The sequence below is a fragment of the Ylistrum balloti genome, unplaced genomic scaffold (assembly GCF_031769215.1).
Source record: "Ylistrum balloti isolate Yb309-2 unplaced genomic scaffold, AGI_CSIRO_Ybal_v1 Utg370122, whole genome shotgun sequence".
Taxonomy (NCBI): Eukaryota; Metazoa; Mollusca; class Bivalvia; order Pectinida; family Pectinidae; genus Ylistrum; species Ylistrum balloti.
Genome location: NW_026782138.1, coordinates 540,703 through 566,356, shown reverse-complemented (window position 1 = coordinate 566,356; position 25,654 = coordinate 540,703). Strand labels below are relative to the sequence as shown.

General features: G+C 37.1%; 1 protein-coding gene across 1 annotated transcript; it reads left to right on the top strand.

The window, feature by feature from the left end:
• Positions 1-20,752: 20,752 nt before the first annotated feature.
• On the top strand, positions 20,753-23,320 carry LOC132550411 (uncharacterized). The gene is made up of 3 exons (XM_060214473.1): positions 20,753-20,851; positions 21,106-21,697; positions 22,263-23,320. Exons 1-3 carry the CDS (start codon positions 20,753-20,755, stop codon positions 23,318-23,320), a joined length of 1,749 nt encoding a protein of 582 aa, XP_060070456.1.
• Positions 23,321-25,654: the final 2,334 nt, after the last annotated feature.

The following is a 25,654-nucleotide window of genomic DNA, read 5'->3' as shown; positions in this document are numbered from 1 at the left end:
AAACTTCCATGTAATTCTTTTTGATGTATTTTCATGTTATAAAGGCACTTTTTTTCAGAAAAATGTTTTTTGAACACTTCTGCACATTTTAAAACATGTTATGTTGCAAGAGTCCATTTCCGTGATTAGATTTCAAACAATATTTCCCAGATAACCTATCAATTTTAATTCATTTTCTGGAATTGGTCTAACCAATTGCAACATAATGAAGCAATAACCCTAACTATATGTTGCATTTTACCGTTTTTTTTTTTTTACAGGCACTTAAGTGACATCAACTGAAAGCCACATCTGGAAATTGGGAAAAGCATGCAAAACACTTGGATCTTCGACGAAAGAAAGGTATGTTGACACAGAAACGTTGCTGTTTTGTGCATTACCCACTTACTAACAAAACTGCGAAGTCCTATTCACCGACACTTTATGTATTGCTAAAAAAATGATTTGTTGTTATGTTGCAATGAGTATGTTGCAAACTGGTCAAAATAATGCAACATAACTTAACCCTATCACAATGTCAGACATATAATGTGTTTAACAATCGTAATCTTGATGTTTATCTAAAGCTGTGAAAGTCATTTAATTATTTTAAACATTTTTTTACTTTCAGTTAGCAGGGACACCACCAACATGCCCAAAAATAGAGGAAGGGGAAAGAAAAGGGAACCAAACTCCACCTTACATAAAAAAAACACAACAGAAATGGATGCTAACCCTACACTTCAACAGGAGACTGAAGACAGCAGCTACACAGAAAAGGATACGATAGTAGTTCAAAGGCAGGAGAGAGAAAGGGACGAAGACTGTGACAACCTAGTATTACATAGAAGTGACATAGAGGAGACTACAACAGAAATGGATGCTACACTTCAACAGGAGGCAAAAAAGTCACGAACGTTCGTGAGCAATTTCCAAATTCACGTAACATGCTTGCGAGCTGCTTAAGGCAGACTTACAACAGAGTGATTCCAACACCAACTCTCCCACGTTGATGCATCCAAGTGAGACAGTGAACTATAAGGAACTGGGCTACCTTTCGGCCACCAGCATGAGTACTTTGTGCCTTGATGAGAATTTTTGAACAATTTAGATTTGAAGAAACTTTTATTTATTATCACATAATTTTATCAGTAACTATTAATTTTCTACAAACATGTAATATTGTGTAACTTCAAAAGATACCTGTAATATGTAAGGATTACTCCCCTTTGTTCCATTGTTTGCACCCGCGAGAGATTACTTTAGAAAAATTTCACCTATGTCATTGCCCTGACGAAGCCCTCCACCGGGCGAAACCGGTCGGCATTAAAATACAGTAATAAAGCACTGTTAACAGAGTATGTCAGGTCGTGTTGTGATTTCACCTCTGTTCTTTCGTCTAAAAATTTGTAGAAAAATTTTAAAAGTAGATTCAAAGAGGGTTTGAAGAGATCTTTTGAAAGCACTAATTGTTTTTTAATTTATTTGAATATTTGCCCCCGAGGGTTAGGTTTGAAGACCTGTTATGCTGAAGGATGCCTAAAAGGCCAGGGTTTGATGATATAAAAGGGGGTTAGACCAAACTTATTAGGGGTTAGAGAGGGCCCGGCAATCCCAAATGTTCTTGGTTAACCCCCTGCTAACCCCAGCTCTCGTAAAAAGTTCAAAAATCGAAGACCAAAAAAATGGGTTCTTGGTGTATATGTAGTAGGCTACCTGAGAGACCCAGATCTGACACATTTCACTGTTTTTTCTTTAAAAAAAATCATGACTTTTTTTTTCTCTTGCTCGATTGCCTCCAAACTTTGTAGAAAGTTTGTCCAGGGCCCTGGCTAACCTTGTATAAAATTTTAGAGCTCAATTCAGCCTACTTTTTGAGTGAGCGCAAAAACCTATGTTGAGTCTTATGTTGACAAAAGGCAGAGTATTTCGATTGTTGGGGTTAGGGGTAAAAAAGTCGAATTTCCGGGTCTTCTGGGTATTAGATTAAAGAGCAAGTCACAGAAATTCTGTCAGAGGTTAAATTATTAAATTTGAGCAATTATTTTTTGAGTTAGAAGCTTTCATAAAAATGACCAAATTCAACATAATTTCTAACGCTGGGCTTATTTTTTTCACTACCTCAAAAACTTTTGTTTTTTCTTAAAAAAGCAATTGTGCCACCTCTTAGAGATTACAGAGGGCTATTATATATCAAAAGACCAAAACAAGCAAATAAAAATTAATGTTAACCCTATCCGTTTGAAAGTTAACATAACATATACTCAAAAAGTGCTAAAACGCGTACCATGTTTCAATCACAGATTAAAAATAGAAATAGTGCTCACATTTTACTTTAACTGCTAAAATTCTTTTGTCAAGATGTTTTTTGAATTTTTGACACAAACTAGACATCATAAGATGGCCTATCAGGGTTCGAAATTAACTATATACAACTAGCAAAATGCCAGCTAAAATCTGGTAATTGCTAGCTGGAAAATAATGAACTAGCAAAATTTTGCGAGTGAAAATGAAATATACCTAATCACTATTTTTGATGAAACATCTGCAACAAAATGCCTTTCTCCATCTGCCTTTATATGAGTAAATAGGTTACAAACGCTAAAGTGACATAGATTATCAATACATTCGGAATTCCTCCAGTTTTTCCATTGATATTTATGTGTAACCCGAATAAAAAGTTGTCTTGGAAAACTCCACAATTTCTGTCTGCTCGTCATGTGAAACACGACATATCAGCTATGATAACGAACTTTTTCAAAAGGAAAGCATCTGACAGTGCTTGCGATGACCAAGACAATAGTCAACAGCCACAGCCTGGCCCTTCTGAAAAAAAATCGTCGAAATCGGAGAGCGCTTCTCCTGACGCTGCTGATATAAAATCACCGCCACAACCACGTGCATATACGGCCACGTTAAAAACGATACGGAAATGGGCAAAAGAATTGAATACTAGGATACAACAAATCATCTAGTAATGATGTTGTTGATACAGTATGGTGCAATGTCTGCCGAGAACACGGAAAGGATCGCACAGCAAATGTAAGTACCGTTTGTCTATGTTTCTTGTCTATTTGGTCACAGAACAAGCAAGATTTTATGTAGATAAATAAAATCTGCCCAAACCTTGTTCTTTCTATTCTTTTAGACTAAATTCCTAACACTTTTGATACCCACAGTAACATTGTGGTTTGAATATGACGGAGTATAGAGGTGTAATATCGGCATTTTTTAGCGGTCAAGAGGGAGGTAAATCTTACTGATATCATTGAAAATAAAGGATCAAGGTTCTGTTTTTGCTTATATTCTCATAAATTGAATTTTATGTAAATGAAGGCCAAAAAAATCCTTGGAAGTTTAGAGATTTTTTAATTAATTATTTTCTGACAATCACAATTTTATGTTAGATTCTCATATGTTACAGTTTGTCACTGGCTCCCAAAATGTCAAGAAAGAGGCAGTGCAGTGTCATGTGTTATCTGCAGCCCACAAGGAATCTTTGGATATCAAAACCGCTATGGAGAAGAAAGCTAGGTCAGAACCTACACCCCTTGAAAAATCACTTTTAGCAATAGAAGAGTCTAAGCTTGTGAAGATGGAAATGCTGTTTCGGACAGCTTATTACATTGCTATTAATGAAAGACCATTCACAGATTTTCCAAAGTTAATTGGCCTCCAGACATTGAATGGCATACCTCTTGGAAACACCTACTACAATGATAAAGCTGCAAGAGACTTTATTTCTCATATTTCTGGAAACTTAATGGATGAAGTTATAAAAGGAATAATTAAATCACCATTTATCAGCATATACAGTGATGGTTCAACTGATAGAACACAAAAAGAAAGAGAGGTTGTGATGGTCAAATTTCTTGAAAACTTCTATCTGGTCATCAAATATCTTAAAATTGAAGAACCAGAAAACATGAAGGCAGAAGGAATACTAAAGGCAATTAACAAAGCCTTTTCTGACGCTGGCATTCAGGACTACCATCAAAAAACTATTGGTTACTGCTCCAATGGAGCCTCTGTAATGATGAGCCAGAAAAAAGGGGTGATAAAGTTGTTCATAGACGAGCATCATACACCATGGCTTTTATATGTGTAGTGTCTAGCACACAGGCTAGAATTAGCTGTGAAGGACTGTTTCAAAGCTACTTACATGGATACTGTGATAGAAGTTCTAACTAGCATATTTTATTTCTACAAGGGGTCAGTAAAGAGAAATAAGGAGGCTGGAGAAATAGCGGAGATCATGGATGAACAATTTCTGAAACCTGAAAAAGCAAATGGAACTCGATGGGTAGACCACAAACTTAGGGCCATTACAAAACTTCTTCTCAACTGGAAGGTGCTAGTAATGCACTTCATGAGCTATGTCGAGAATAACACCAACAGGGGTGATGACAGAGCAAAGGCCAAAGGAATTCTTGCAAAGATTCTACAATATAAGTTTGTGTGGTATATCCACTTTATGAAAGACCTTTTAAATGAGATTGCAAAGCTGAGCCTTCTTATTTCAATGTGAGGACATTAACAGTTCTAGTGCCGTCACTAAGCTCCAAAGTGTTCAAATAACACTTCGATATTTGATTGACAATCCAGGAGAATGTTCCATACAATTCCATTTGGACCTCAGTGAATCAGAATACAAGGAACACAACCTGACACATGTCGTTGATGATGCCGCATTTAATCAACAGAAATCCCAGATAGTGCAAGAACTCCTCAATTGTCTGCATACTCGTTTTGAGAATATTCACACGGATCAACTCTACCTATCCTGCAATATATTTGACCACAAAAACTGGCCTGAAGGAAACACACCCCTGCTCACTTTTGGTAGTGATGAGGTTAGGTTATTGTATGATCACTTCTCTGTGCCTTTACAAAATCAAAACTGTCAACTTGACAAGGCCCTTTCAGAGTGGAATGATTTGAAGCTGCATGTTTCCGCCAATTCTGTAAGTTTCAGACCAGTTCATCCACTCACAATCTGGCAAAGGATTAGCCAAGAGGATGTTGATAAAGAAGAGTACAGGAACATTTTCTCTATCATCCATTTGACAAGGTTGTATCCCCTGTCCAATGCTTCTTGTGAGAGGACATTTTCTGTTATGAAAAGAGTCAAGCGCGACTGGAGATGTAATCTGTCTACCTCAACACTTAACGAGCTCGTCAGAATTGCAGTATTGGGCCCAGAATTGTCAGATTTCCATCCAAATGCAGCTGTCAATAGGTGGTGGGTTGAGGGACAAAGAAAGAAACGACCCACATTCTGCGAGTAGTGTATTTGACTTGGAATGGAGTAGAATGATCTTTGGTGAAATTAAAAGAACTGAATTGCATACGCGTTGGTAAATAAAATACAACAAAGTCCAGAACTCTGTTAAATAGTTGTCTTCATAATAATTTAAAAGTCCAGAACTCTGTCAAACAGTTGTCTTCATAGTAATTTATTGAAATGATCGTTAATGTTAACAATTTGTTAAATGATATAAATTTGGGTACAGTTACATTTATAAATGGATCTGATCATATGACAGTCAGATTAGATGTAGCTCATACCTGAAAAAAAGAAAACTGATAAATTCAAAGTTTATGTAGATTTAAAATGTTGATACAGGTAGCAATCAGCCATTCTTATCACTCAGTTCCTGAAAAACTCAATATAACAGTAAATACAAGTCAAACTTATTCACCCAAAAATTGCTAGTTTGTTCATCATTTTTGCTAGTGGAAATTTTAGGCAGTAGCAATGGTTTGCTAGTGACTAAAAAAAGTTAATTTCGACCCCTGCCTATTTCCGATTTTATCCTCTTCTGAACATTTTGTGTACTCAAAAAACATTATTTTTTATTTTTCGAATTTTTGGGTTATTTTTGCTTCCATTAAAAGAATGTAACCTCCAGCAATACATTTAACCAGTTTTTAATGGAAAATCACGTTTTCAAGAAAAATTATAATTCGTTGAAATATACTTATGTCGAAATTTACTCTCTTTTTAAATTGGAATTACAAAATATTGATCCATCAAAATTTAATTTGCTTTCTTTCTTTAGAAAGCATAATATGTATAATTTTCATTATAAACGATATTTAGAGCCAACACCGTTGTGAAGTCAATGGAGGCATTAAGGTATTTCGCCTTTCGCCTGGATACCCGAAGGTATGCAGGGGATTGATAAGAAGGGGTGAGCTTAGGTATATATGGATCAATCCAACAGACTCCAGGCGGGTTCTTCAATTTTTATTAAGGTAGTTCGTCTACCGGTTTCGCCCTACAAGTCGGGCTTCATCAGGACAATTTTACCATAAAATTTTGACACCTAAAGTACTTCTAGGGCGGGCAAATTTACATTATTAACTGTGACGTAATATTTAAAGAACGATAACCCTCAAAATAGATTGTATACAGTAAACAGTGCTAAGTACGATAACTCACTAATAATTAATGTCCATTGAATCATAAGTAGTCCTTCACGGTTAAGCTATTAGATGAAATGAAAACCATAAGTGAAACTAATACATGAAATAATCAATTAACAAAATTAATGATTGAAATAGTTCAAGTGTAAAAAGTTAATGTTCATCAAGGCATACAGTCGAGACAGACTCTGCCTTATACTGTAACTTGCGGTAATCTACTATCCTCTCTTTCTCTGAGGAGTTGGGGGTAGAGGCTGTGCTATCCGAGTCGCTCAACGCAAGATCGTATTTCAATAACTCCATAGTTTCCTCAAGTATCGGTCTCTTCGGGGGTCCTCCAGAAGTGATACTGGTGGCCAGCCTTGTCCTGAACTTAACCAATTCCAGCTGTTTTCTGGTAAGGGATTCAAACGGCCTCTTGTTGTCCGGTATTTTTGCTTCTTCTTTTACTTTATCCTCAAATATTTCTGGTTCCACATGCAGGCCTGGCAACCCGGCAGCCCGAAGGTCTAAATTTGATTTCTTAGAAGATGCCGAACACAAAGAAAACACCTAGGAAACTGGATACACCCATAAGACAAAAACAGAAGGTCAGAATCCCGTGCATCCTGTGTGGGAAATCATACGCCAATTTAAGGAGACATGTCAACACAACACATTCATGTATCAGAACGTGGTACAGAATCTGCAAAAGAACATTCGGCAGAGACAGTGATTTTAAGTGACACATGCAAAACTTCCACCCTATCTCTAACTATGAGAAAGTGAAATCAGATCTAAATCCAGTCATTGCTAAAAAGGTAACTAGTTTTCTCACCTTTATCAGAGAAAGGAATTTATTAACAGAAACTGAGATCAAATACCTTACCCCGAAAAATCCTCGAACCCCCATATTCTACACGCTACCTAAAATACACAAAGCAGGTAATCCAGGGAGACCAATAGTATCACAAACTGGAAGTTGCACGGAAAAGATATCCGAATTTGTAGATTACCATCTCAAACCACTAGCTATGAAAACAGACTCATATTTGAAAGATACTAACGATTTCCTACGTAGAATAAACAGTTTCGGCCCATTACCAGCGGGCGGCACACTTGGCACAGCGGACGTATCGTCACTGTATACTACTATCCCACACGTAGAGGGTATTAGGGCCGCCAAATTAGCCTTAGATGACAGAGGCCCAAATGCACAACCTAGCACCTGGATCATCCTCAGGATGATTGCTCTCATATTAACTAACAACTGCTTTAGGTTCAATAACGATTATTATCTACAGAAACTCGGTACCGCTATGGGGACCAAGATGGCACCTAATTATGCTATTATCTTTATGGACTATATTGAAAAAAGATTCCTTGCCACACAAGCAAAAACTCCACTAGTTTGGTGGAGATACATAGATGATATTTTCTTTATATGGACACATACAAGAGAGGAACTCACCTCCTTTTGTGAAGCCATGAACAATTACCACCCTACAATTAAGTTCACCTTTGAGATCAGTGATACTGAGGTGAACTTCTTAGATACTACCATTTACACTCTGCCTGACGGAAGGTTGGGCAGTAAACTATACAACAAACCCACCAACGCGTTCTTGTACCTGCACTACCAAAGTTGCCACCCTAAACGTTCTAAAACTAGTATCCCATACTCACAAGCCTTAAGGATCAAGAAAATATGTAGTGACCCAGTACATTTTGAACAGGAATGCACTAGGCTAGTAGAGAGATTCAGGAAAAGGGGATACCCCCTAAATATACTTTCTGAGGCTGTCAATAAAGCACGCGCTATAAACTGAGAAGAACTTCTAAACCCCATAAGGAAAGAGAACCACCGGAAGGTTCTACATTTCGTGATCCCACACAACCCACTAAATCCACCGATCAGTGTATTCCTTGAGAAATACAAACACATATTGCTTCAGGGCCCTGGGACTAGGGGCCTGTTGGATTACAAAATGGTGCTAGCGTGCACCAAACCTAAGTCCATTAGGAACATACTAGTCAAAAGTGACATCTGCCGGGACTCTGCCCAGTCGGGCAGTGGGCCATGCGGAAAAAACTGTAAAATATGTGGGTACATGAAACCCACTAATCAATTCACGAGCCACACCACTAGAGAAGTCTATAAGGTACAAGGGCATGTGACATGTCAAAGCGTGAACGTTGTGTACCTAATATCATGTAAGAAATGTGGGTCTCAATACGTTGGACAAACATCCACAACGTTGAACACACGCATCCGCAACCATTTATATAGTATCATTCACAAACACCCGGAAAAGCCAGTGGCGGGACATTTCACGTCATCTGATCACAATATCAGTGACGTCATAATCACGGGACTGTTGGCAAACGTTTGCAACACAAACCGTCGCCTGAGAATAGAAGAGAGTTGTATAAGAATTCTAAGAACAACGCAGCCGGAAGGTATGAACATTATATCATAATGGCACGCACGAAACAGACGCCTCGAAAACAAACAACTGATCGGAAGCCGAGAATACCCTGCATAAGGTGTGGTAAGACGTACTCAAAATTAGGAAGCCTCAGAAGGCACGCTAATACAGCACACTCCATACAGAAAAGATGGTACAGGTGTAAAATCTGTAAACGCAATTACGGGAGGAAGGGGACTTACACGGTACACTTGAAATAAAAACACCCGGGATATCAAGTGGAACCTGAGATCATCCAGGACCACACCAGAGCAGAAGCCACAACACCAAAGGGACAGCGCCCATTTGAAGTGCTAACCAAAAAACAACTCCAACAGGTGAAATTCAGGGTAAAACCAGCCAACGGAGCTCATGACATTGTTGGGCCGCCATGCAAACAACTCAGACCAATTATAGATGAAGCTTTGGATGAACTTAGAAAAGATCTACAGTTAACAGACAGTGAGGAGACAGCATCCCACTCAACCGTATCCACCAAGGTAGACTTCCGTACACTTGGCTACCTGTCGGAATCTAAGTCAACTGTATGTTTAGATGAACGGGTCTACAAGGATTAAAACACTGACACTGTTAAAAAACATCATTTAGATATAACTCATATGTAATTTTAATTCTAGGGGTAATTCTAATTTTAGTCACGATTCTATTTTTAGTTGTAATTCTATTTTTAGTCGCAATTCTATTTTTAGGCATTCAGCGAGTATATATAACCGTTATGGTTGTATCACGTGACGCTCATTGTGTGACGTCACAATAGTATTCGTCTCCAGAATTTTAGTACCTTAGGGTAAAAAATTTGTAATAACTTCATCCTGAAGAAGCCCACTGTTCGGGCGAAACCGGTCGACGTTTGTTAATAAACCCGAAATCTTATTATCCCTGGTCTCGTTGCGATTGATTCTTGCACTTAGTTTCCACTATCCCTCAATCGCCCTGCATACCGGGTGGTATCCGGACAAGGGATAAATTGAACGTACCAAACCTCCTTTATAGTAACGGCGTTGGCTCTACCCTTGGATCTAGAACGTGGTACAGATGCAAAATCTGCAAAAGAACATTCGGCAGAGACAGTGATTTTAAGCGACACACGCAAAACTTCCACCCAGGCCTGCATGTGGAACCAGAAATATTTGAGGATAAAGTAAAAGAAGAAGCAAAAATACCGGACAACAAGAGGCCGTTTGAATCCCTTACCAGAAAACAGCTGGAATTGGTTAAGTTCAGGACAAGGCCGGCCACCAGTATCACTTCTGGAGGACCCCCGAAGAGACCGATACTTGAGGAAACTATGGAGTTATTGAAATACGATCTTGTGTTGAGCGACTCGGATAGCACAGCCTCTACCCCCAACTCCTCAGAGAAAGAGAGGATAGTAGATTACCGCAAGTTACAGTATAAGGCAGAGTCCGTCTCGACTGTATGCCTTGATGAACATTAACTTTTTACACTTGAACTATTTCAATCATTAATTTTGTTAATTGATTATTTCATGTATTAGTTTCACTTATGGTTTTCATTTCATCTAATAGCTTAACCGTGAAGGACTACTTATGATTCAATGGACATTAATTATTAGTGAGTTATCGTACTTAGCACTGTTTACTGTATACAATCTATTTTGAGGGTTATCGTTCTTTAAATATTACGTCACAGTTAATAATGTAAATTTGCCCGCCCTAGAAGTACTTTAGGTGTCAAAATTTTATGGTAAAATTGTCCTGATGAAGCCCGACTTGTAGGGCGAAACCGGTAGACGAACTACCTTAATAAAAATTGAAGAACCCGCCTGGAGTCTGTTGGATTGATCCATATATACCTAATGTATAATTTTCAATTCATTGTTTGCTGAATACTACATTTATTTTTCAGAAAAATATTGTGCAGCAAAATTTTTACCATTTTCACCATTTTTTCCATCTAAGTGTGTAACCATAACCCTGAGGTTTAATGAAGTTATGTTGAAGTTGGTTTGTGTTATGTTGTAAAAAGGAAGGCGTTATGTTGCATTCGGAAATAAAAAGACTTTCAACATATCTAACCCCAGGGTTTGATCTGGGTTATGTTGCAAATGGACATGTTGAGATGGACTTTTGCAACATAACAAAACTCTAACCCCAGGGTTAGTTATGTTAAAGGCCATTTTATTATTATTTTTTTTTGTGCTTAAGCGACAGGAAGTGACGACATATCAGCGGAAATAAACAACAGAAAAGACACGATTAAAGAAACATGACTTCTGAAGGTAAGTTCTAGTGTTTTTATACATTTATATGTTTAAAACAATGTGTATACATTTAGCTGCCGGTTAAAAGCTTTGTTTGCATGTAAAATGATGTGCATATGAGGTTGGGGTTAGGGTTAGATTATGTTGTAATAGTCCAATATGAACCGTTTGCAATATGATTTTGTCCCAATGTTTATTATATTGCCTGTTACTTGCTTTTAAACAGCATTGATCTAGAAAAAGATCAACAAAAAGGCGTAAACGGAAAAGGGACGACAAACAGGAAACAGCTGAACAGACTGTAAAGACAGTTGACAACACTCTCATGGAAGGAACAGATGTACAGTCAAACACAGATAAGGGGAAAGACGACATACAGTCCAGATGTAAAGGCCGTGAGGAAACGGAGACTGAACAGACAGTTGACAACACTCTCATGGAAGGAACAGACATACAGTCAAACACAGATAAGAGGAAAGACGACGAACAGTTCAGATGTAAAGGCCGTGAGGAAACGGAGACTGAACAGACAGTTGACAACACTCCAATGGAAGTCGTTGATTACAAAGAGATCACAAAAAACATACATGGACTGCCCCATCGGGGGACGTCCCACCAAGGTCATGCGCCTGCAAAGACACTTAAAACATGTTCATAGACTGTCAAAAGATATTATGAAAAAACTTCTTCTGTGCTCAAAACTTAATGAAGGGCAGTCAAATCCAGTATGTGATGAAGAGTAATCCGAAGATTCAGAAGAGCCAATACTTACTACATCGCACCTTAACCCTAGCGGAAGTAAGGACAACCGCTTATTCCCTATTCAAATGATCATTAAGAATCAATGAAGATATAGAGCCAAAGCGGCAATCAGGAGAAACCCGTAGTGCGGCATTTTAGCACGCTGGGACACAATGCCGATGACGTCAGCGTTACCACATAGTTACCAATATCAACAACATCAACCGTCGCTTACGGATGGAAGAGAGTTGGATCCGCATTTTACGTACAAGGCATCCCGAAGGACTGAACCTAATTTCATAATGCCAAATATTAAGAAAACCGCCGTCAAGTCACACACAACTATCAGAATACCATGTATCATCTGTGGAAAATCTTATGCGAACTTGAGGAATCTAAGAAGGCATGTCAACGTTGCGCATGCGGAAGTGAAAATGTGGCATAAGTGCAAAATTTGTAAGAGGACATTTGGCTGTGACAGCGACTACAAAAGGCATCTAAACAAGTTCCACCCAGGATACAATGTAGAACCAGAGATTTATGAGGATATAGTAAGAGCAGAAGCTAAGAAACCGGACAACAAGAGGCCATTCGAAGCACTTAGGAAAAAGCAACTGTTTAGGACGAGGCAAGCATCTAGACCAGTGTTGGAAGAAACTATGGAGTGACTGAAGCAGGATTTGGCACTAAGTGACTCGAAAAGTACAGCGTCAACCCCTAACTCATCAGAGTATGCAGGGCATGTGGACTATAGAAAACTTAATTACCAATCGCAGTCATCGTCAACGATTCGCCAAGATGAACACCAACAGACATTTTAATTATTTCACAGTTTTATTAAATCACAGATTATACTTAGTATAATAACAATAGCCGTTTGGGACTGTTCTCGAAATCTCTATAGACATTATAGAGTTATCATTATTTAAAGTTTTACGTCATAATGAACGAGTGTAAATCTGCTGGCCTTAATGGTAAATTAGGGTAAGAATTTCATGGTATGGTTGTCCTGATGAAGCCCAACTAAGTGGGCGAAACCGGTAGACCGACTACCTTAATAAATTTTGAGGAACCTGCCCCCCGACCTGTTGGATTGAGTGATCTTTACTCTGATAATTAAGAAGTTTCATTTGTACCTTACATCAGCAGAAAAAGGAAAAGCCGCCGAACCTGCTTGGCAAAATTGTGGCCCAGATCAAAGCCATAGTCTCTGATGTAGGAGAGGACTTCCTCAATGGATTCCTTGACCACGATAACATTATGAATCTCCAACAAAAAAGACGAAGACAAAACAGACATCGGAACTGAAATGGGCGAGATCGGACGAGAAGAGGACGAAAATAACACACAAGAGGACACGATTGCACAAAACCTTGAATCAGAGGAAAATATTATACCAGAAACACCAGAAGAGGAAATGGATCCTCTAGGTCCACGGCAAAGTTTTTCGCGAACTGAAAGCAAAATTATTATTGAACACTGTGAGTACATCATAAAGGGTGATAGAAGCATTACCTCCAAAGAAGTGTGTCAAAAGCTGGAGGGGACTGATCTCTTAAATAAATACAGCCCCAAGTAGTTATCTGATTCTGTACACAGAGCAAGAATAGGCTTTTTAAAGGGAAAACTAAAATTTTACTTGCTTGGCAGTGGGTGTGCAATCAAAAATATTTGAAAGAACTGATGTTTACATCATTTACTATGTTATAATTATTTGAACACTATAATTAATTAATTAATAATATGTTTGATATGTTTGTTTTACTTTATAAAAAAAATTAAATTTGAATAATTTCAAGAAATTGTAAATATGTTATAGTTAAGTAGAATGCAAAAAAATATACTCGTGTGCAATTATCTTTGATCAGGTTCCATTGTTTTTGTATTTGTTTTTTTTTTTAAATTGTATTTAATTTACGTATAAACATAAAATGATGTTTGTAAACATCTTGATGCCTATATGGAATTCATTTATTTTGATGATGGTAATGTTATATTTTTTTCTTATTTTTCCTTTAAAATGTAATGGTTAAATGTAATAATTATTGTAAATATGTTAAATTTAAGAAGAAAAATATGTCTATGTGTAATTATGTCTGTCATTTACTTCTTGTTCTTGAAAATGTTCTACTTAACGATTAATTTTTTTCAATTAAAAAAAAAACAATATTCAAAAAATTTTGTAAATATTCTGATTTGAGTAGAACCCCCAAAAAAAAGTTACATTTGCATGTGTTTTAATATTTTCTTTTAGTTTCACTAGGTGTGATTTTTGGGTTCATGGAGGCAGGTTCCTCGTACCGAGCCTGGACAACATTTTGATGTGGACAGATGCCCTCGAATATCAATAAATTTATCAATAAATTTATCTACCCGTTAATCTTGTCATTGAGTTATAGCTTTGTTGCATACCAGTAATAAATAAGCAAATCCATGGAGAACGGTTATAATGTAACAAACTCAAATTCATTACATAATTGCAACCATCCATGATTAGACATAATTAAATTATTTTGTTATATAAAAAGAGCAATAGTTTTCGTCGGCCAAGATATACATATGGGTCACTCTCAGGTAATGGGGTATTTTATGCCTCCTCTCAGTTGGCAACTTAAAACACTCTTTTCTCAAGAAGTTAACATTTCAAACTCAAAACAATGCAGTCACTGTAATATTGACACTGAAATGTCATAACTGACATACTTTTGTTAAAGTAGAAAGATTAAAACATCATAAAACTTTTAATTAATTTGCAAAATTTTAACACTTGTTCCGTTACCAAAATTGTATGACCTTTTTATTTTTTGCATATTTTTATCTTCAAAGATTTCACAGTCCCAGAGACATAATTATTAGAAAAAAACTGTGTTTTAATTTGGTATTTTAACAAAATAAAGTTGAGAAATTAAAATACATGTAAATAATCAAGTTATAAAGAGCGTGTGACGGACGTTATAAAGTTCCGTCCACATACTGGATTGGCATTATAAAGCAGTTTGAAACATACGTAAACCCATGTCATACGTGTAATTTTGTAAGAATGTAGCTGAACACGTGATAGAATCAATCTTATCAACAAATGGAGATAAGGATGTAATATAAACTATCTCGTTAAACAAAAAATATGACGTGCGATTATTCCGTCCTTGTGTAACGGCCGTATGTTGACACAAAAAGTCTGTCCCAGTTCACTATCGATGCGTCTTTCGCAACACCAGTAATTTGTGAAGTTTAATACACTTGTTTGGATGACATCATTGGTCTGTGTGCAATACTTTCACTTCAGAGATGGCGGCAAGGAAGGGCAACAGTGATTCCGTCCAGGTAAGAAGCTAAATGTTATGGGCGTCACACTGTAATGAGCGTCACATTTTTAAATGAATTATAAGTATTAATTGTGCTAACGTTCTATATAAATTTCAAGGGTGGATTGTATTCGAATTTGATTAAGGTGAACCCTATTTTTGTAGTAACTTGCGGTATTTTTATTTCACCCTCAAGCACTACTCTTGCAAAACATTGTCGATTCGGACGGAAATTTTGATACGGAAAGTTACGAATGGACGGAAAACTTTGTGACGTTTGTAACAGAGACACCTAAAGTGGATAAACATCATGATAATTTATAAAATAACTTGGAGTACATAGTTAATATTGTTTGTTTTTACTGATTACATATATTACTTGGAGGGGTATTTTTGAATACTGTTTGTCAGAAACGAAGCATTTTTTGTGAATATCGTTATTGTTGGATGGAAATTAGTATCACAGGCGTAACGTAGGACGGAACCTGTATAATGACGGACGTTATCTGGACACTTATAAAATTGAATCTTCTAAAATATAAACAAGTTCATGCTCCATTTGCAAAAAGATGAACTCATGATTATTCTAGTTTTCATGTCATGGATGTACCATATTTTGAAAGATTGTTATGATTTAAAGATAAGCAATTCTCTGAAAAAATTAAATGGACTTTACATTGGACAGAAATATACTTTCAAACAGTATGATATTAAAGTCCCTCTAGGCCTATGTGTTTGTAGCTTAAAATTTTAACAAGATGCATGACAAAAATTATACCTGTTACCTCTTCGTAGACACCGATGTTAGTTAACTTCAGCTAATTTTGGCACATTTTATTCTGTTGACTCGTTGACATCCGGTTTATGTTAAGTGATAGAAAATATACCCTTTTCATTAGAAAATGTGAATATAATTTCTGTTGTTTTTCATAATTGCAATTACAACTGGGAATTTCCATATATGTGCCCCATCTTCTAGACATTATGCACATTTTTCATTCTATATCAATCTAATTACCTATTTTTTATTCCGAAATATATAATTCGTAAACTTAATCAAACATAAATTGTTTTGACCTATTGTTATTTTGAAATATTAACTGAATGCAACACAAATTTACGCTGGTATTTTTTATATGAAAATTTACCAGGTCAATTTTTAGAGACTTTTAATATTTTTCAAATACGAATTCTTTATGTAGCTGTACGAAATTTAAAGAAACTAAAGGATGAATATCTCATTAGATATGATGAAGGTTACTTTAACAGAATTTTGATTTTAGGTTTCAGAAACAAAGAGGGACTTTAAACTAAAAAGCAAATTTTTCAGTGTGTTAATTATAATTGAAATGATTTCACATGTAATTCAACATACAGCTTTTGAAAAACAAATTTTAAAGTCTTTTAAGAATTTTATATATAACTTGAATGCAACAAAACATTTCTTTACGGTAAATATAATTTCATTTTTGTCTAAAGATGATGGACAGCTTTGCAACCATTTATAATATAAAAATTACTAATATACATTTTTGGTAATTTTACATAGGATTTTATCTGGATTTGCTTTAATGTTGAAGGTCTTTAAATGATTTAATCACTCTACATGTATATACAGACACACCGTACATATAGGCATTTTGCATAAAATAAATCATTTAACATCATTCATTCACAAATTCAAAGGAAAATTAACTAATGAAAAATGAACTCTTTCATTAAATGTTTTTATTTTTTTTTTTTTTATTTATAGCTGCTGGCATCTGATGATCCAAGTAGTACATTAGCAAAGAAAGCTGCGGCTGCATAAAGATCTAGAAAATATAGAGAAGAAAGAACTAGAAAATGTCTGTAAGACATGAATGCCCGCCCCACCCCCCCCCTTTCATCAAGTATTTCAAACAAAACAAGGAAGGCTGGGTAATGGAGGACATCCTCCATACTGTCATTAACGACGATGTGGCTGGCCAGTTGGAACCACCTTCCATCAAGGCCCATAGCAGGAAAACTTTGTTCATTTTTGACGGTCACTTTGAAGTCTGTTGTTAAATTCATTTTCATTGCAATATCATAAAAAAGTTATTGAAGTAAAAAAGGGTCAGTTTGTCTTCACTGACATTTTATACTCAATAGTATTTGAATTAGACACTTGCTCAATAAGCCTTTGGCAGGTGCACTGAAATGTATACTTTATTTCTTTTCAGACTTGGATGCCTGGGGTGCTGCAGCAAATAGAAAAAAAAAACTCAATAAAATTTTACTGCTCCTAGCTCTAGATATTTGTTTTGTCATTTGAGTTATGTTAGAGTTAGAGGCCCATTCCCATGAAATATGTTTCTCAAAGATTCTTTTTCCACCAATAACTGATAGAACATTTTGGCAGTAACACTTATCATGACTGAGGCTGGTTTTGAATAAGCTCAGTTTTGAAATAAATCAATTAGAGATTTTTTCCTGAAAAGGAATGTCAATGGAGGGCCATTTTCTTCCACAGGGCTTCTTAAAAAAATCAATGATTACAGGCCTGCCTGTATCAAAATGGTAATGAATAATGACTGTAATGGTCAGTTTGCTGAAAATAAAAATTCTACATTAAATGTTTTCATTAGCTATATACAACATAGTTGAACATACATATACAATAACAATCACACCATTAAGAGTTTCACAAAAAAGACATTTTTGTTATATAGAGTCCAAGAAGTAAGTAACCAAATGAGTCTGTGAAGATTTGTCCATTGTAATGTCCATCATGCACTTTCCGTCTCCTGTAGTGTCCATCACACTATTGTATTATTTAGTTTAAATCTAAAACAAACACATTTTCTTCTAATAATTTCATTTATTTGAATGATAATATGAGAAAATATATCATTATAAATATATTTTTATGACTTTGAGACACTAGGATGCTAACAATAAAAAAAGAACCAAAGTCCTAATTTCACTGTGATATGCTACTATTGTTAAATGTTGAAAAATACTATTAAAACCCATATGCTGTCTTTTAATGCATCATCATGTCCCGAAACAGGATTTTTTCCTTGTAATCAGAATCAAAAATGTTATGGTAGATTGAATTTCTGCCTTTATTAGCCAGAGAATTGGAAAAATTCTGTCTCCGTAATGTCCATCATAGACACATGCAAAATTGTTGCTATGGAAACCACATGCAAAATATTATCTTCATATTTTTACATTTTTTAACTTCAGTTGGTATGCTATCAATTGGGACTACTTTGGTTCCCATATTCTCACCTTTATTTTTTGGTCACAGTGTAACACAAAAGTGCCACAATACCCGAGAGTGACCCACATCTACTTTAAGTCATGAAGATGTATACCAAATTTCATCATCCTATCTCAATTACGAAGAGAGTTATGCTCAGGACAAGTTTTTTTTTTACAAAGGGCAATAACTCTATTCTAAGAAGGGCCACAGCCCCTTATTTTGGTACCTGACACACGTACTTGAAGGCATGAACATGTATATCAAATATCATCATCCTCACTTATATGATATTCTACACTGGAATCAAGACAAACCTGTAGCGCGGCATCTCACGTCACCAGGTCACAATGCCGATGACATTATAGTTACCGGCATAGTGACTGATGTCAACAACATCAACTGTCGCCTACGGACTGAAGAAAGCAGCTGGATTCGGATTTTACGTACACGACAGCCGGAAAGCCTTAATTTGATATCATAACAATGCCAAACATCAAGAAAACCCCACGGAAGCAGGTAACCACAACTAAACCTACTGGATCCATCAGAATACCGTGTATTTTGTGTGGAAAATCTTATGCCTGCTTAAGGAATTTAAGAAGACATGTCAATGTGGCCCAGGTGGCCGGCAAAACATGGTACAAGTGTGTAAAAGAACATTTGGCTGAGATGATGACATATGAGGATTTTCCACCCAGGTTACATCGTTGAACCTAAAGTATATGAGGATACAGTGAAGCAGGAAGCGATCAAACCAGACAACAAAAGACCGTTTGAAGTTCTGACAAAAAAACAATTGGAGAGTGTAAAATTCAGGACAAGGCCAGCCACTAGAGTCAACACCAGTGGCCCGCCTATGAGACCGGTTCAAGAGGAAATGATGGATTTATTAAGGCAGGACTTGGCACTACATGATTCGGAAAGCACAGCTTCTACCCCCAATTCATCTGAAATGGAGGAGGATAAGCGTGTGGATTACCGTGAATTGAATTACCAGTCGGAATCCATGTCTACACTATGTTTAGTGTAAGCTTATGTATATAAGCTTGGTTTAAACAGACAGATGAGAACAACTACAGACTATCATCACTACTAATTATACACATGCACAGGCTTGGCCAGAGTTATATCACAACACATGTACATGTGAGAGTGTATCATTATATATTCAGGAATGTGGGTAGCCAGAGATTTGATTGGTCAGCTGAATTGATCACAACTTCATCACTCAGTAAGTAGTAGTGCTGGGCACTGCTTTGTTTCACAGGAGGCTCATTAGATATTCAAGAGGTTCGGGTATCGGGATATATGATTGGTCAATCAGGCAGAACACAGCTGATCACTCCCTGGTCAGTGTCGTTTTACATGGCGTTTTTATTAGAGTGATACTCCGTTTTAACACACTTTTAGTCGTCTTGTACCGTTAAATTTTACTGCTGGACTGGGAATTCACTTCCAATTTGTTTACTTACTTAACTGAAGACGTGAAACGTTGTTTGATTCAATTTATACATCGTACAGGGCAGTGAGTGACCAAGGAGACCCAGTCGAATATTTTGGCTTGGCGCGCTCCTTTTCGCCAACATAGAGTAGAGCTACGTCGAGAATGGCCAGGAGAACCGGTGCGAGGAACTCTCAAACATGGGATTCGTCAAATCCGCAAAACTGGACAGTTAAAAGACTAAAGGAAGAATTGATCAAACTTGGTGTTGCCATTCCTTCCACGGGGTTGTCAAAACAATCGCTAAAGACACTTTATGTAGAGAATGCCATCAAGCAAGAAAAAATCTCGGATTGCAAACAACGGGGAATGTGTATATGTACCCGACAGGGATCGGACAGATGACGTCGGTAATTCCAGTGAGGAACTACTTCGCGACGCGGAAGGATCAAGTGACTTGTCAGGTAGAACTGATGCGGTAACTGGTGCGCCGCGCAGTGATACCAACATGGCGGCCCCAATGCTATCCACTACCGATCTTCGCATAGAGAGGATGCTTTCATCTATGGAGTCACTGGTATTGATACCAAAGTTTGAGCATAGTACCGCCCCTAAGATCGTCGAGGATGTTAACTTCATAATCAATGAGATCGACGATCCTAGATTGAGTAAATCTCTTAATATTACGGAGTTCGTCACAGCTTTTGGAAAATACAAGAGGGTCATGTGTCAGAAGTTTCCCAACAGGAGGGTGGAACTCGATAGATATGAGGCTCATATTATCGATATATCTAACATTTATGGAGCCAAATTCTATGATTACCACTCATTTCTCGGCGAGGGCGGCAGCGGTCCTTAAGGACAACATTAAAATAGACTGGGGCATTAGAGACAATAGCTTACTGAATCTAATTGTGGGTAATGCAAGAGTAAATGCATGCCAACTTTGTGGACTTACCTCCCATTCCACAGTCTTTTGTCCCCAGCAAAGACAAAAAAAGGCAGGACTCTATGGCTCACAACATGGGCAGGGTAAACAAAATCTTGATAAGCATGGTTGTCCAAAGGTTAAAATCAACGGGAAAGAGACATGCAACAATTTCAATGCAGGGAAATGTTATAGAGGATCAGCCTGCTACTTTTCACATGTGTGTAACATTTATCATGATGCTAACCATGGAGTTAATACATGCAAATCAGCGGCTGGACACAAAGCTACCAAGTCATGACTACAGGGAGAAGTACATATGCAAGCTTCTACACCTATAAAAATTGACTTATTGAAGGATGAGTTGCAATACCACCCAGATAGACAATTTGTGAAATATTTGGTAGAAGGTTTAACAGATGGGTTTGACACATTGGTCAACATGGTTACACTGCCTACTAAGGAATGCAACAATCTATTGTCCGCCAGATCGCAGCCTGACGTAGTTGACAGGCTCATCGAATCCGAGGTGAACAAAGGATTTTTGTGTGGCCCGTTTGCATTTGGGTGCCGTTCAAGCCCCAAGATATTTGACACACTTTCGGAAGCAGTATGCTGGATAGCCAAGAACAATTATGGTATTAGATACATGTTACATCTTTTGGACGATTTCATTACGTTTGAAGAACCAGGTCTGTGTGGCGAACGGAACATGGCTTTGTTACATTTGATTTTCAATAGGCTGAATATCCCGATGGCTAAACACAAAACATGCGGTCTAGAGATAGTTATAGAGTATCTCCGTATTGTTTTAGATTCGCATAACATGCAAACTCGGTTACCGAAAGAGAAGCTGGACAGAATCTGCAAATTTCTTCAGGCTTTCCTTGTACGTATGTCTTGTACCAAGCGAGAACTATTACAGTTGTTGGGACATCTGAATTTTGCCAGTAAAGTGGTAATACCAGGGAGATCTTTTGTTTCTCATTTGAGTAAACTTAGTACTACTGTGAAAGAATTGCATCATCATGTAAGGCTGAACAATGAGTGTAGGAAAGATATTACAATGTGGTTGATATTTTTGTCAAACTGGAATGGTGTTATGATATTTTATAATCGAGATGTAATTACAACAAACACTTCACAGTTGTATACAGATGCGTCAGGAACTATTGGTTATGGTGGATAGGCCAGTAGTTCGCCCAACCATGGCCTCCATCCTTAAAGGACGTGATCAGCAATAGTGATGAAATTTCCATAGCCTTCAAAGAACTGTATCCTATTGTCATGGCATGTATGTTATGGGGTGGATCATGGAAAAGTCAACAAATTGTTTTCATGTGTGACAATATGGCAACAGTAGCCATCATTCAAAAAGGCAGATCTAAATCTCCACAAATCCTGCCTTTAATGAGACAATTAACTCTGTGTGCCGCTTATGGGAATTTTATTGTTCTGTCACAACATGTCCCGGGTAAACAAAACCAGGTTGCTGACTCTCTCTCTCGTTTACAGATGGGCAGATTTCGACAGTTGGCTCCACAGGCACATCCACTGCCATGCAGAGCGCCTCACTCGTCAGAGGTTTTATGGGACTGCAACCAGTAATTTCAGAACTGTGGCATGCAGCCATTGCCCCCAACACCAGAGCAGCATATCAAACAGGATTCAACTTGTTTCTACAGTTTCTGTTAATGGCCGGCATCACAGCATCAGTGAGTGTGGACAATTTAACTGTAACAGAAGACATACTGATGTACTTTGTGGCACATTGTTACAATAGCAATCTAGCCCACAGCACTATCAAGCTGTATATTTGTGGTATCCAGTTTACGTGCTTAAGATTAGGAATCAAATATCCTAGCAATGTTGACTTACCACGACTGTGGTCTATTCTAGGAGGGGTGAAAAGACGCCAAGGGAAGAGAACTAGGCTATGCTATCCAGTGACTTTCAGTATTTTGAAAGAGATTTGTACTTTTCTCCGTCTATCTAATATGGAGTACGTGAGCGAGACGGTTAATGAAGATCTAGTGCTAGAAACTGTTTGTACCATAGCTTTTTTCGGTTTTCTCAGATGTGGGGAGTTTACGGTACTTTCTGACTTTGACCCAACCCTACATTTATGCATCGGAGACTTGGTGATAGGAACGGACTGTGTTTTATTAACTCTAAAAATGTCTGATCCTTTTCGCAAGGGTGTTACTATTAGACTTTTTAAGAACAATACTCAGGTGTGTCCATACGAGATTTGTTGTAAATATATGAAACACAGGCTTGACAGCAGTCCTTCATGTGATGATCCTCTCTTTGTCATGCGAGATGGTAAGGCTCTTACCAGGAATGTCTTTATAGCTAAATTTAAACATATCTTAGAATGCATAGGTGTCAACGCAGAGAGGTATAATGGTCATTCCTTTAGAATAGGAGCCGCAACTACGGCTGCTTCAGTACATTTAGAGGATCACCTGATTAAAGTCTTGGGAAGGTGGTCTTCCGATGCCTATTGTAGATACATAAGAACTCCAATCGCTACTATAAAAGAAGCTCAGATAGCCTTGACCACTCAATAGAGTCTGGTACGGCTTTCAAGTAATTATCATACACCTCAATCTGTTAGAATTTACTGTAGTTTTAGATACGTTTTTTGTTTAAATTCTCACGTTTGTGATACTTGGTTGTAATGTACTTCATATTATGTAACTTTGCTATTTCTATTGGGTTTATCAGTGATTCAGATTCAGGTCGGTCATAGTCCGATTGAGTTAGAAATTGACCGATAAATTCACTTGCCGGCAAGACAAATGACCAATTGTTTTCAATAGCAAATTGTAGAACTATATAACCAAAAAGGTCGCCCATCGAGTGATTTATAATGTTACACTATAGCACCGACTGTTATCTCGTTAATAACAGTTTGGTTGATGTCTGAGGTATTCCGACAGCCCGTATTCCGATTGGCTGTAGTCAGCGTTCCTAGCGCGTTTGTCACTAAGGTCAATGGGTTTAATATGTTATAAGTGCCGATAAGATCCTGATTATTTTCAAACAAGATGCCGGCAAAGAAAAGACGATTGATTGAGGGACAAAGGTCCCTGTCGTCTTTTTTTACTGACGATCTCGGGACGACGGTGACAGAAAGTCAATCTTTAGATTCACAGCCGGTTACAGCAGTTTCTGAGGGGCAAACAGTAACGACTACCCATGTACGCTCTTTTCAGGAAAGATGGCATGAGTTGTACCGTCCGTGGCTGATACACACTGACGGTATCGGTATGCAATGCTCAGTCTGTATAGATGCAAAGCGTTCCAACAGTTTTACTGTTGGTTGTAAAAATTACCGAACTAGTGCTATTAATGAACATGTTAAAACCAATGATCACCAAACTGCGATTTTAGTTCCCGAACTAAAACAAAACATGTTAAAAGCTAATAAAACAGTAGAAACGAACGAGGAAAAAGCAGTACTAGTAGCTATGAAGGCCATGTATTGGCTGGTAAAGGAATCTTTGCCATTAGTAAAGTTTAAATCTTCACTACAGCTATTCCATGACTTGGATGTACCTAATGTCAAGTACTTGAAAAAGTCAGATGGTGTTGACTATTCCTCATCATATAGTGCACAGGAATTCCTTGCTGCTATGTCTGAGACATTGGATAAGAAACTGGAAATGACATGAAAGACTTTCCAGCTGTTGCTTTTTTAGCAGATGAGTCCACAGATATTAGTGTCCACAAAAGACTTGTTATCTATGTGCAACTTCTGAACCCTGTCACAATGAAAACTTGTACTCGCTACCTTACAGATGTCCAGCTTCATGAAGGAACTGGTACTGCTATTGCAGCTGAAATATTCAGCCAGTGTGAAAAAAGAGGTGTGACCTGTAAAAAGATTATGGGACTTGGTTCAGACGGTGCAAGTGTGATGACAGGGAAGGGGAAAGGTGTAGCTGGAATGATGATGCGTAAAAATCCTCATATAATTAATGTTCATTGTGTGGCACACCGTCTAGCCCTGTCAACAAGCCAGGCAGCTGAAAATATAGCTCCCTTAAAGGAATATCAAGAAACCATCACTTCCATATACTATTACTTCAAATATTCACCGAACAGGGTAGCAAGTTTGAGTGAAATTCAGAAAGTTTTGAATGATCCACAAGTTCGATATAAGGAAGTACACAGTGTTAGATAGCTGTCCTTTTATAATGCACTGGAAACTGTCCACAGGACTTTAGACTCTCTACTTACATATTTTGCGGAGACTGTCAATTCTAAGGATCCAAAAGCTGCAGGATTAAAGAAGAAGGTAAATGGATTTATCAAGTACATTGGTACATGACATTAACTTAATTTTAATCTGATGATTCAATTTATTTCATTTTTATTTAATTTAATTTTTAGTATTTCTATGTAATGTTTTTCTATTTGTTTCTTTGATAATCTTTAGTAAAATTATTTTAAGTTGAGTTGTACAGAAGTACAGAGCATTGACAATCATTTTCAGTTGTTTCTAAATTATTTTAATTTTCTGTTGATTATTTTAATTTCCTTTTTTTAGTTTTGTTTGTTTATGGACCGAAGTCAAATATATTGTGATTCCTGACCGTTGCAAGGTTTATCTACATCTACTTATCTGAATTGTGAATGTGACAGACATGGAAGTGATGCAATGTTATATAAGGTTGGTTAAACCCCCAAAATAATAATAAATAATGAAATAAAAATATTATTTAAAGTAAGTAAATTTTTATATCTTAAAATTTGGGCACCATATAAATTGGTCTATTATTAGTATTGAAATCATTTTTTTTCAACAACTTAAATTTTTCACTTTTTTTTTTACAGATTGGTACTTCCAAATTCATTTCCATGACATATATATTAATGGACATCATCCCTGTTGTTGG